Source organism: Rousettus aegyptiacus, unplaced genomic scaffold (genome assembly GCF_014176215.1).
Source record: "Rousettus aegyptiacus isolate mRouAeg1 unplaced genomic scaffold, mRouAeg1.p scaffold_m13_p_1, whole genome shotgun sequence".
NCBI classification, from domain to species: Eukaryota; Metazoa; Chordata; class Mammalia; order Chiroptera; family Pteropodidae; genus Rousettus; species Rousettus aegyptiacus.
In genome coordinates, this window is record NW_023416284.1 from 162,496,772 (window position 1) to 162,509,940 (window position 13,169).

A 13,169-nucleotide genomic window follows, 5' to 3' on the forward strand; every position below is an offset into this window, starting at 1 on the left:
ACTCCACTATGTGTTTGTGCTCATGCTACACAGTGCAGCGTAAGACTCTTTTGTTCCGTCAGGCACTACTGCTGCATCATTTAACTCCACAGAGGAAAATGAGATTTGATTAGCTCAGGGCACAGGTTTGAGTTTTTCCTCTTTTGTTTGGATGTAAAGTTGGTATAAAACCATTCGGATACTATTTTTTGTTTAATTTCGCATTATTTTAATGACTAAACAGAGGACCAAATGGTTCACCACTTTAATCAATCAAAATGAACTTTAACTTAATTAACTGGCAAAAAGGAGCAGTAGTAGTGTGAATACTGGTACTAACTGAAACATAAGATTTAAAAGAAAAAAAAAAAGGTTTGAAAGATCTTAAAGGTAGACATTTACACATACTACAAACCCAGTGTATAGATATAATTGTATAATAGCTACATTTGGTAATGAAACACTCTGGTATAAAGAATAATAATTTATGAAATATTCCTTTTCTCTAAAGAATGGTGGAAAAGGATGATGAGCACTAAAAAAAAAAAGAGGTTTTGACTGTGACAGTTCTGAATACTGGGCCTGGGGTCTAGGTAAAAGATGAAATATAAATAATATTAAAATCTCTTCTGAAACATTTGATGTCTGTCTGGTTTATAAGCCTCTCTGCTCTAAACCCAGTATATTTTGGAGTGAAGCAGCAAGGTAAGTTTCTAAATTAGAACGTGCTCTTCCACGCCCCTGGAATTGTCAGAATCTTTAGCTGTGCAAACATCACACAACAAATTTCTTTGTAAAAAGCTAGAGTTGTTTAGGTATAAAACCTAAATTTAAATGTTATGGCAGATGAATCTCACATTTCTTACTGAAACCCATCCTCCAAAAGGCTGGTTAAATTCCACAAAACCAAACCAAACAAAAAGCCAGGCTTTAGAATCTTTGAACCTTAAAATTCCAGTTTCTTGTCTAAAACAGCAAAGTGGACTTTTTAGGATATTTAAGGGGAGAGACAATGCAGGTGTCTCTTGCGTTTCTGCACGTCTTATGAGCAAAGGCACTGACCAGCTTTGTCCCAGGCTGTCTTTCCAAGGATGTTCGTATAACAAACAACCTATAAGATAGAGACAGTGTCTCATTTGGAGTAGATGTGTGTTTACTATCCAATAAATTGAAGTCTCTTTGTAGGGAGGATATCAGGCTGCCTTACTGTCTGTTACAAAAGATTTGAGTTTCCTAAACTTGGGGTTCCTCTCCTCTAAGATAACCCATCCTGTGCGTAGATGTCATCTGGCCTTCTTCATGTTGCCCTGAGAGCACTAGGGCTTGGGGAATTGACGCAAATGCTGATGTTGTGGCTATGGCTATTGCTAGGAGTAATAAGCAGTCCTTTGTCTCTGACCATGCTGCCTGTGTCTTTTGCCGGCATCCATGAAACTGTGACGGACTAACTTGTTAGCTTGCAAGTGAGCTAAAATATCATCCAGTTTGCAGTTCTTAAGACTTGGGTTCCTTGTGGCCGTGGTGTAATTTTTCTACAAAGACCTTTTATTACTATTATTAACTTTGGACTGCCCATTCATATCGGAGGGATTTAATATGATTCTTAAGCTTGAGATAATCCATTGAAATATTTTTATAAGCTCTAAGGTTAATTAAGTAAGCAAAACAACCCCCCAATTCCAAGTTCAGATTTTCACATATTTCTCTTAGGAAAACCATAAAAGAATTACCTTGAATTATTTTTGGTAAAGAGGCAGGTTTAAAAACATTCGATTACTAAACCCCAGTAGGAATAACTATCCCATGATATGGCTAATCTCAGAGGAAGAACTGGATCTTATATTTGGAGAAAACAATAGAAATTTAGAAATAAATATTTTGTATAATACTATAATTTTTTTAAACGGCCTTAATTTTAGTATATTCAAAACATGAACTTTCTTTGGTCATCAATTGAATTGGAGATGGCCCTGTATTCTCAACTGAGTAGCTTTTCAGATATAATTTCGGGTCAAAGAAGTTATACCAACTTAGAAGAGTTGACGTTGGAATGTTTCTCAGCCTACCTCACATTTCTCATCTTTCACCAAAGCCTTGGGATTTTCTGGTTTCCTAGGAGGCTTTCCAGACTGGAGGTAGTGCGGAATTGAACCATACTTCAATACACAAATCAGTTTTTGTTCAGTCTTGACCCAAATGGAATGATTTACAGAAGGGAGGTGAGGAGGACCATGGCATCATAATTTCACATAAGACTATGGAGCCCTTCCTGTGTGTCCTAACATGACATAAGTAAAATGCCCACTGAAGTCAATGCTGGCATTATCAAAACTATTCATCTCATGTCTAGATCATAGTTAGACATTTAATAGCACTAATAACTAAGTATATTAAGTCCATGCTGCACATCACACTCTAAACTAGGTACATTTTATTCAGATTGCTTCAAACAACCCACAATCACACTGTGAGATCGCCAGTATTGCCCAATTTTCTAGATAAGGAAACTGATGCTTTCAGAGATGAACTGACTTGCTCAAAGTCCTACCATGTGAAGTTGGTACTCAAGGCCAGGCAGCTTGATGTCAAAGCCTCAACTGAATTCAAGCACTACCTATATAGCCTGAGAAGGCTTTCTTACCATTTTCCTAAACCTTCAAGAGCATATCCCAGTCAAGGTCATTTGACCTGCCATTCTCCTTGCTTAAAACTCCCTCCTCTCAGATTTTCATACAAGCTTTGGCTCAAATGTCACCATTTCAGAAAAGCTTTCTGTGATCACTCTACTTGAAATGGCCCTCCTCCAAGCATGCTCTTTGGCTTATCCTTCTTCATTATTCTTTATCCTTCTTACTTCCACCCAAATTATAACACTTCTCTTTTCCTGAAGTTGTATTATACATGTATTGATGTTCTTGCTTATTGCCTGTCCCCATACTAGCTCCATGAGGGCAGGGTGTGGATCTTGTTCAGCTGTCCCTAAACCTCTAGCACCTGGTGCCATGCCCAGTACATCATGGGTGAGCAACACACATGTGCTGGACGAGTGAGCAAATAGTGTATCCAAGGCTTTCTTGCTCTCTCTTCTCTTCTGGGTCACTCCAAGATGCTTTCTTGCTGCAACTCCTGCCTATTTGGTAGAAGAGATAGGGGTGGGGAGGGAGTGGGTTTCACCTGTCACTTAGCCTTCAGTGTAAGGTTGTGCTTGAATATGTGAATAAAAAGGTAGTTAAAAGATGACAGTCATAGCCTCATTACTGAATTTAATATGTGACCTTGGACAAATTCCTTTCATTTGCTTATAATGAAAATATATTAATCATGGAAGAGAAGGTTAATTAATTTATGGACATAGGAATTTGAGGATTAATAAAGGCCCTGGTAGTTATTGTGACCAGAACAGCCATATACATTTTTCTAAGTTACAGTGGCTATTTTAAGAAAGGCTAAGTTTCTGCACAAGTATTACCTCAAATGAACTTATGAGATAATAACTTTGTGCCTTAGGTTTTTGGGATCATCTCTGCTTTATTTTTGAAGCATGAGTAGAAGAAAAATCTTCATGTGGCTCTCAGTACTCATAATATCAGGAATCTTCAGTTACACCCAGAAGCTTGAACCATGATAGAAAAATATTGTTATTAAAAGGAATGATGACCAAGACCACCCCAGAAACATTGTGAAGGGTAAGGTTAAGATTTTGGACATATTTTAGAGTGAATAATAAGGTATAGGAAACAGAATGTTTAATAATAGTCTCCAATAAAAGCAATGGAGTATATAATATTCCTGGTTTTATTTGATTGAAGAGTTTTTGGATTAGTTATAGAGCAATGGACAGCAGAGGTTCTTAACCTCTTTAGGCCATGAAACCCTTTAGCAGGCTGGTGAAGTTTATGAATTCCTTCTTGGAATACTATTTTAAATGCATAAAATACAATACGTAAGATTACTTGATACCAACTATGTCCTCTCTCAAATTCCAGTCTCTAAGGAAAACCTCTTATTTTACAGCTAGGGAAATAGAGGACAAAAAAGTAAAATGATATAGGCATACAGTTTAACTTAAAAATTGAAACACTTTTTTTGGCAGAAGAAATTAAGGAGTGTGATTCTAAGCTAACCCATAGTTAAGAAGGTTTAATAAAGATGGTATAATCTTGCTTTCAATTGTGCTTTAGAACAGAAAGTACTTTTCCCTTTATACCTCTGTTAGTAGAAAGGATTTATTTTATGACAAGCAATCAATTCTCTAACTAAAATACCTGAGCAATAATCACATTAGGTTAATAAGTTTTAGAATGTATTCAAAGACTGTTGTGAAAACCTTGCTTCTAATAGAAATCTTCTTTAAACTCCCACTGGTTCATAAAGTTTATGCCAATGCTCTTGAATATAACTTTGGTGATTGAAATGGAATTCTTATGGTATGCTTTATTTAAAGATGAAAACTAGACTACAACATGAATAGGGACATAAATGGCAAATTCTTAGCAAGAAAAACAAAAATAAGACAATTATTTAGATCTTTTTAAAAAGCTCTGGGAGAAATGATAGCTCCAAACTACAGATGGGATATAACTGCTTGTTCTTGGAGTGGCTGATCGGAGATTCTGTCACAGGCTACATGCCTCCCCGCCACAAGCAGGATTACCCATTCAGTCCTTTGAATTGCAATTATAAGTTGGAGAAACCACAAAATGAAGAGTTATTTCCCAAACCTTCTTCAACTCTGAGATTCTGTATTTCAGTAGTACTGCTTTTGGTCTAAGAAATTCTCAAAAGACTCTCTTCTCCATGTTGTAGCAAAACACAGAGGTGTCCAAAAAGTTCTGGAACTACTTTTAGGTATTCTTTCTCTGAAATTCCCAAATAATTATCTTAACAAAGAAAACTCCTAAATGCCTCCCACTACTAAAACCCATGCAAAAGAACAAAAATAGAGAGTTTTAGAACTCATGCCCATCTGAGGGATTATTCTGCAAAAATAAAAAAAATAAAATACACAAAAACCACAAACAAAAAATCAACTCATGATAGTGTCTGGCAAGAACAGGAGTTTCTTTGGCGGCCAGTATTTCTAATTCACGTGGCATTTAGCTTGTGCCCCACCCCGAGATAGCATCACACATGTAAAGAAGCACACTTTGAGATTTTTCCTATATCCGCATTCTATTTTTAAAGTCTACCTTCCCTGAGAAACAAAAATGTATTCCTGCATGGTTTTCAAATAGATTTATGCAATGTTCACTTAAAGAGAGAGAAGCAAAATTTGAGATCTAATGTCTTTCCTTGAAGAGCTCATAATCTAGTAACCATATTCTAGCTAACAAACCAAAACATAAAGAAGCAATACACCATATCAGAGAGGACTAAGCTGTGTTATCATACTGTAACTTCATTTATTTCATACTCTATAACATCTCAACACTCACACACGCATTAGCTCACGTGATGCTCACCTATACTCTGTGAGATAAAACAGGTATTGTTATACTCAATTCATAGATTGAAAATAGCTTTAGAGAAGATAAATGACTTAAATATCATACGAGTAGGTGAAAGACTTGGGATTAGAACCCAAGTTTTCTGATTTTAAGTTCAGGCTTTTTGTAATCCAGAACTGAACTACTCTGTATTATTAATAACTAGTAGTTCACACAAATAAAGACCTCTAAGAAATAGACTGATTTATAGAGGAGAGAAGAATTTCACTGAGCTTTAAAGATAGGAAGGATTTTAGTAGAGTAGAAATGGAAGGAATAAGGGCTTTGTGTCTCTTGACTTGTGTGTAGAGCAGTGGGACATAGAGAAACCAGAGAGGTAAAATATTGCCTCCTTGCACAATGCCAGGGGGCATCATTCGTTTTGCAGTCTATGTGGAGTTTACATGTACTTCTGTATGAGTGGTGGCCTTGGAGCACAATTCCACAGACTACAGTGTAAATGGTGCCCCCTGCATTTGTACAAATGCCCTGATAGAGTTGGGTGAGATAACTGAGGGTCTTGAAAATCACAACATTTTTCCCTCAAAGATGGGTTATATAGTGGTAGAAAGAACATGGAATTTAGCTTCAGATGCCTGGGGTTCTAGTTCTAAATCGGTATGATCTCGGTCTCCTAAAGCTTCTTACTTCTTTTCTACAAAAAGAAAATGTTGGACTAGATCATTTCTAATCTTTTCAACTTGCAAGACTTTTGACTTCTGGGATCTGGTAGAAAGTAGAACCCCATGGAAGGTGTGTGAGCTTGGTGACATGATGAAAATGGCATTTAAGGAATACTGGTATGAAGGGCGGATGGCCATGAGAAAGGCCTAGAATGGGCATGAGCTAAAAGAAAGGTCTCCTAGCAATCTAGAAACGAGACCACAAGGGTTACGATAGGTTAGGACGGCAGAAATCGGAAGGAAAAAATGAACAAATGAACAAGGGAGCCATTTGTAAGGGAAAAATTCAAGACCATTTGGTCATTAACTGGACTGGGAAAAGGCTCCAGATCATCGAACTTGAGTGATTAGCACAGTGACTGCCTCCCAGAAAAGGAAAGGGAAGTTTCCTGGTGTGAGGGGAACAAGAATTGAGCATTGGCCTTCTTGCGTTTGGCTTACAGTGAAGCATCAAAGTGGAAAAGTCCAGTACTTGCTGGGAAAAAAGGAACTGGAAGTCATGTGAGATGATAGAACTGGAGATAAGTGAGAGTCATCAGCTTAAGGGAGATAATTATGTTCCTGAGAAAATAAATATGAGAGCTTTCATAATGTACCAGTGAAAGGGTGTTTTTTGGTTTTATAGCTAAAGAAACAAAAACCAAAAGTCATTAATAAATGACCTCACCCCTTTTTCAGAAGTAGATGGAATGAAAGCTAGTCATATATTTTAACAATGTTTTCATGAAAAGAAATAAATTTCTATTACAGCAATTGAAGACAGAATACAGGGCCCTTGACCGCAAATATTTCTTTTCATATTCATATCTATTCTTCCTTAGTCAAGAGTTTTATTACTCTGGCAGTTTTGCACTGTGTCAGTTTTGCTAAGCTGGAACTACATTTCCCAGAATTCCCTTCCCTGTGTAGGGTTGGCAGGATGAGAAATTTGCATGAGACTCAAAAGGCAAAAGCGATACATCAGCCCTATGCTTGCAGGGTTGATGCTGGGCCCTAGACATCACTGCAGCTTATGCACATTGTTGTGATCTGCTGATTCTCTTTGTTGGTGTGAGGGAATGGCTATTGTGCCCAGATCTCCTCCTCCAGCTTCTTCAACTACTAGGCCAGGCACGGTGTCAGGGCTCTATAGAGAAGGATACCAGTTTTCCATTGGTGTTGATGTGGTGAGAGACAGACATGGGCTCCAGTTTCTTCTCCCGGATTCCACTTTGCCCTAGCAGGGTCCACTGTCTTTGCTCCCCTGCTGTGAGTCCAGCTTTTCCACCAGCCTGCTCTGTTGATCTGCAGAGACTTCCTGCTACAGGCAGATGCAGAGGCAACGGCCTTCCACAGAGTTCTTCACCAGCTTTCTTTTATGGTTCTGATTAGTGACTCTCTCCTTTTCCTCTAATGGTCCACTTTGGAACTTTGCTTTCTCAACATCTTCCACAATTGTGTTAGGTCTAATCCCTATGATAAAAAATTCCTTATCCCACATCACACACAGTGATTCTGCTTCCCTGACAGAGGTCTCACATTGTCTTATTTTCCAGGCCTTTCTATACCCGGCCTCCCTTTAAGTGTACTTTGTGCATTTCACCTATTCTCAAGGGACAATTAGCTATCAGAAAAGGGTGATGAAATTTTAAAATGCATTTTCATATTTTTAAATAGCCATCATGATAGACTGGAAACCACTACTAAAGCACCAAATGTTATATTAAATATTAAAGCTACAGAGGTCTGGGGACGCTGCCGGCTTTAAGTGCCTAACCCTGGGAGCCTCCACAGCACCTAGACCTACCTATTCAGCTTTAGTTGTTAAATGAGAGAGAAAGAAACTCCTATCTTGCTTAAGTGACTGTTATTTTGGTTTTTATTATATGGTCTTTGAATTCTAACCAATATACACATGAAATATTATTTTAATCAAGTTGTTATTCAAGTACATGCACATCAAAAATTCATGTGTTCTGATCATTATCTTCCTCCTCTTTTATCCTGTAGCTTAGCCTTACAACAAGTACATGCTTATTTCCCTAGTTGAGCTTCAGGAAAAGAAAGACTTGAATAAAATGCAGGGTGGTGCATTTAACGGCCTCATGTGACAAAGAATGATACACTATTTTCATTCATACTTACTTACTTCTAATATATCTTTACAGAGAGGACTTAACTAAAAATAATTCACATTTATTATCAAGACCAATGCAGGCCTGCCTATTCTTGTCTTGGGCTACAGATTAACAGTGAATTTCAGAAGACAAGAAATGTTTTTATTTTTTGAGCAAGTCACTTAACTTCTCTGAGACACAGTGTCATCATTTGTAAAATTTGGTGAATACGCTTTGATTCACATTTTTGTTGTGAAGGTAAAATGAAGACCTCTGAAGTATGTAAGAACTTCCCAACACAGTATTTGACATGATAGGTGCCAATAAATATTAGTTAAATCTAAAGCTTAAATTGTATTTTAAAAGAATTCATATAGAATACTATTTAAGTAATTGAAAAAGGTAAATGAACAGCTTCCAGTATTTTTTTTTTCCAAAACAGATCGTGTTACCTGAAGAGAGGAACTCTTGTCCTAATATTATAATGTATCAAATGATATGTTAGTGACAGAAGACTTCCTACATTTATCAAAGTTACCCCAAAATTAAAGAGAGGCAGGTAGCATGAGCTTGGGAAGACTCTTACCATAAATAAGTTAGTTCTGGGAACTGAACATCAATGTCTCTCATATTATAATACGTGCCATATCATAATCCTGCCAACCTGAAAGTTTCTCTGAATTAAACCAAAGAAGGCATCCTTTTCTTCTTGCTAAACTTCTTAGATTTTTAGTTGATTCTTGATACTTCCTAAGATTGGATCAAGAAAACTGATGTAAAAAGGAGATTATTTTTAGTTTTATAATGAATATACAAGAGAAAAGAAAGATCTTTGTGAAGGAAATCAGTGGAACAATAACCACCAGCTGAAGTTTATCAAAAGAGCAAAATTTCTTGTACTAATTAATATAGAAAAGTTCATAAACAAGGTTAAACTGTCCCTGGATACAAGATAGCACTCATATCTTGCCCTTCTGATAAAGTTTAAAGAGTTTCTGAAAATAAAAATGTAAGATGCTTGCTCAGATTTGATTAGCTTTATACATCCAAGTAACCACATAAGTATTATAGGGATTGCATGTTTGTGTTCCCTGTATGTGGAAACCCTAAGCCCCAGTGTGATGGTGCTTAGAGATATGGCCTTTGGCGGGTAATTAGGTCACCCTCATGGTGGGATTAGTGCCTTATAAGAAGATACACAAAATAACTAGTTAGTTTTCTCTCTTTCTCTTTCTCTTCCTGCCTCCCACTCCCCCTCCATCTCTCAGCACCCCCCACCCCCACCCTTTCTGCCACGTGAGGACATAGAAAGAAAATAGCCATCTATAAACCAGGAAGAAGAATCTGCCAGCCCCTTGATCTTGGATTTCCTAGCCTCCAGACTGCAAGCAATGTTTGTTGTCTAAACCATTCAGCCTTTTGTAATTTGGTATAGCAGCCAGAAACAACTAAGACAAGTATCTCACATTTGAATTTGAATCCTGAAATAATGGTAGAAATTTGTTTCCAGGAAACTATTCATTAATGGTATCTATCATCGTTAAGTCTTAAAAAGCAGGGCCAGGGGTCAGGAAAAAGTCATAGAGATCTGAGGCTGATGGTATTGTAACATTTACTCTAAATGCCCATGCACAGTCCCTTATGGGGAAATCTGTCAACTCAGTGCCAGAGGTAGGGCCAGCTTCTGCTCATCCATGTTTTAGACTATATGACCCAATCTTGTCACTGTCGATTAGATTACAACCACCACCTAGGACTTGGCAGATCCTAGGATCAACCAGATCCTCCCTCTTGCTCTGGAATTTGAATAAATCAATATCTTTAGACTGATCTCACTTAGAAGTGGGAGAAGACTAAAAGATGAGAAAATAGAGTTTAAGGAGAGACCATATCGGCCACGTGCAAATTATTCATTAACTAAGACTGAGCAAGCCAAATCTGCTTGTTGCTGATCAGAAAGAAGCACACACAGGGAATACAGCTCAGTACATTCAACTGTGATCTCCTTGAAGACAGGGACTTATCTGTCTTGTTCATTACAGTTTCTCCAGCATTTAACATGGTTCTTGGTTATTAAAAATTAATCACTCCATACGTATCACTTGAAAGAATAGTTAAGGAGTTAACAGTAGGTCACTAACACAGCTCTGAATTAACTTTCTTTCCAGAAACATTGTCCTGTTCCTGGTACTAGAAACCTACATTTGTCCACGAGATTCTTTCTCCTTCAACACAGCCCATGTCTTCTTATTCCTAACCTCCACCGTGTCCCTGTATTTGAGCAAGTTTGTTTTGTCCTCGATCCTTGTTAGCAAAAGTTTTAATACCAACTCTGTAAGAGAGAAACAGAGAGGGAGAAAAAAAAGGGAGAGGGCAGGAGAGGAGGGGGATAGAGAAACAGAGAGAGAGAGAGAGGTGAGAAGGAGGAAGTGAGGGTGGTACAGAGAGACCACCCAAGATTTAAGGAGTTTATTTTCTAGTGAGACGTACAAAAGACCCCTTATAACTTCCCTACAGAGAGGTTTAAACTTTTGTTGTGAAGCTAAAAAAACTAAAGAACTGCAGTAAATAACCTATTCTAGGAGATTCGAGAGTTTGCTCCAGAGAAGTGTTTAAACTTTGTCATTAGAGTAGATTGGCTAGATAAAGTAAAATAGCCTTGTAAATTGTTTGTACTATGTTCAATAAGAGTAACTTGACACCCATTCTCCTGTTTAATAGGCCAGAGTAAAGAGCCCTGGGACATTATTTAGTGCTAAAATATACTTAAAGAAATAATGAATCTTCTTTCCCAACTCAAAATTCCCTTCTTCTTCATTATTACTGAAATGCATCCACTATTGTGTCTTTAAGAAAATCTTGATTTTTTTCTTTCACCTATGAAGAAACTCAGGAATAATATGTTAAAAAAAAAAAAATGTCATCCCAGTATACTTTGCTTTCATAAAACAATATATTTTATTGGGCAATAAATGTCTTTCAAGATCTAGTTTATCCTCAATCAATAAATCAAGTATCCTCAAGCGACAGATAATGGTGAGCTTACCCTTCGGGTGAATACTAGCCTCGAACATTTCACAAAGCAGGTATAAGCCAAGCAAGCACACTTTCTGCATTAGTAGAAACATCATGAGGGCCATGTCATCCCTGTCTTGCTTCTAGTTGTTCTGTATACGAGAGATACTGTAGCAGTGGGATGAGCTCACTCATCAAAAGCAATACACTAACATTCATCAGGGGTGAGAGGGAAAGAAAAAAAAAGTAAAATACTTACTCGGTCCTAGACCAATTGAAAAAGCAGCAACATAAACAAGCAAGCTGGTTAAAGATAGCCACTTCAAAGAAGATGGGACTTCTGCTGGGTCTGTGACTATCTGGTATTCAGTTTGGCTTAGTCCAGCTTTCGGTAAGGATGCTGACGTCATCTCCCCTCTCTTATCCATGTCATTTCTTGTGGGCATTAGTGGACTTCTGCTGTGGGAAGTGATCCCTTTAAAGGGCTCTAAAAGAGTGTTGTTTCTGGCTGACAGGTTTCTTGGCCCATAAAACACAGACTCATCCAAGGACTGATTAATAGGACTGTGGCTTCTGCAGATATTCGTGACATTCATATGGATGTTGAGATTCACGATGCCCATGGTCAACAACGAGGCTGCCATCACAGAGGAGCCGACACAGAGGAAGGTTTTGCTCCCGACATGGTCCACGAGAAGAGTGGCTGGAATGGTGCTGATGACTTTGACGACCCCGACCCCCGTGGAGGCGAGGCTAGCTGCCTCGTTGCTTTGGAAGCCAACAGATTTCAAAACAGTTGATGCGTAAAATAATATATTTGGCTGGCCGGTGATTTGTACAAAAAATACCAACGTTAGGCCTATCATCATTCTGGTCCTCATGTTGTCCTTCGAACGAAACAAATCCCAGAAACTATACTGATATTCGTCTTTCAAGGAAGATTTTATCACAGTGAGTTCATCTGTTGTATCTGAGACGGCTCTCAACCTTCCGAGAACCTTGCTAGCAGCTTCCTCCTGTCCTTTCATCACCAAAAACCGGGGACTCGGAGGAAGAAAGTACATTGCGATTGCTTGCAAAACTCCCAAGGGAATAACAAGGCCAAACATGTACTTCCAGCCATGGGAAACAGTAGCAAATGCGTAATTTGAAATGTAGGCGAAAAGAATGCCAATGACAATCATCAGCTCATTCAGTGACACGAGAAGACCTCTTCTGTGCTGCGGGGCGATCTCTGCGATGTAAACACAAGTGGCGATTGAAGAGAGTGAAATGGAAACCCCTATCGCAATGCGTCCCACTATAAAAACTGTGTAGGACAAGCCGAGTACCAAGACGAGGCTTCCGAGTCCAAGGAGGCAGGACGACAAGATGATTGCAGCCCTTCTTCCATACCTGTCAATCAGGATCCCTCCAGTGAGAGAGGCAAGGAAGGCCCCAATGAGCAGGGAGCTCACAACCATTTCCTGCTCATGGCAGGTCAAGGCTAATAAGGTTCTTATCTGAAGAAGAGCCCCGGAGATGATCCCAAGTTCATAACCCACCAGAAGGCCACTGACAGCAGCTGTGACAGATGACAGGAGAGTAAACATGCCGCAACCTAGGAGCAGAGAGGAGAAACAGAGGGGTCAGTTCGGAACTGTTATTTTAAACACTTTGCATCTGAATGGAGACTTGACCTTGTATAAGTAGGTTTTTCACAGCCTTGAGCATAAACACATACATAAGTACAGTAAAGTAATATGCTAACCCCCAAAATGATTAGATATAAGAGGAAAAATCCTTTATCGTTTGTTTTTGGGAGGAGAGGGGTGGAGACATTAGGAAGTTGGGTCCTTCTATTTGTGAGGCTGTTGTTTTGAGTCCAGCACACCGCAATGCAAGATGAGAAGACCAAACAAATGAGACCA

At 38.5% G+C, this 13,169-nt stretch overlaps 1 protein-coding gene across 2 annotated transcripts in view; it reads right to left on the reverse strand.

Moving 5' to 3' along the window:
• SLC2A12 (solute carrier family 2 member 12) overlaps positions 1-13,169 on the reverse strand; it is a 49,067-nt gene that overhangs the window by 17,415 nt on the left and 18,483 nt on the right. For both annotated transcript variants that reach the window (XM_016155670.2, XM_036221946.1), the window contains exon 2: positions 11,519-12,859. In XM_016155670.2, coding sequence (XP_016011156.1) covers positions 11,519-12,859 — 1,341 coding nt within the window. The remainder of the gene's footprint in view (positions 1-11,518; positions 12,860-13,169) is intronic.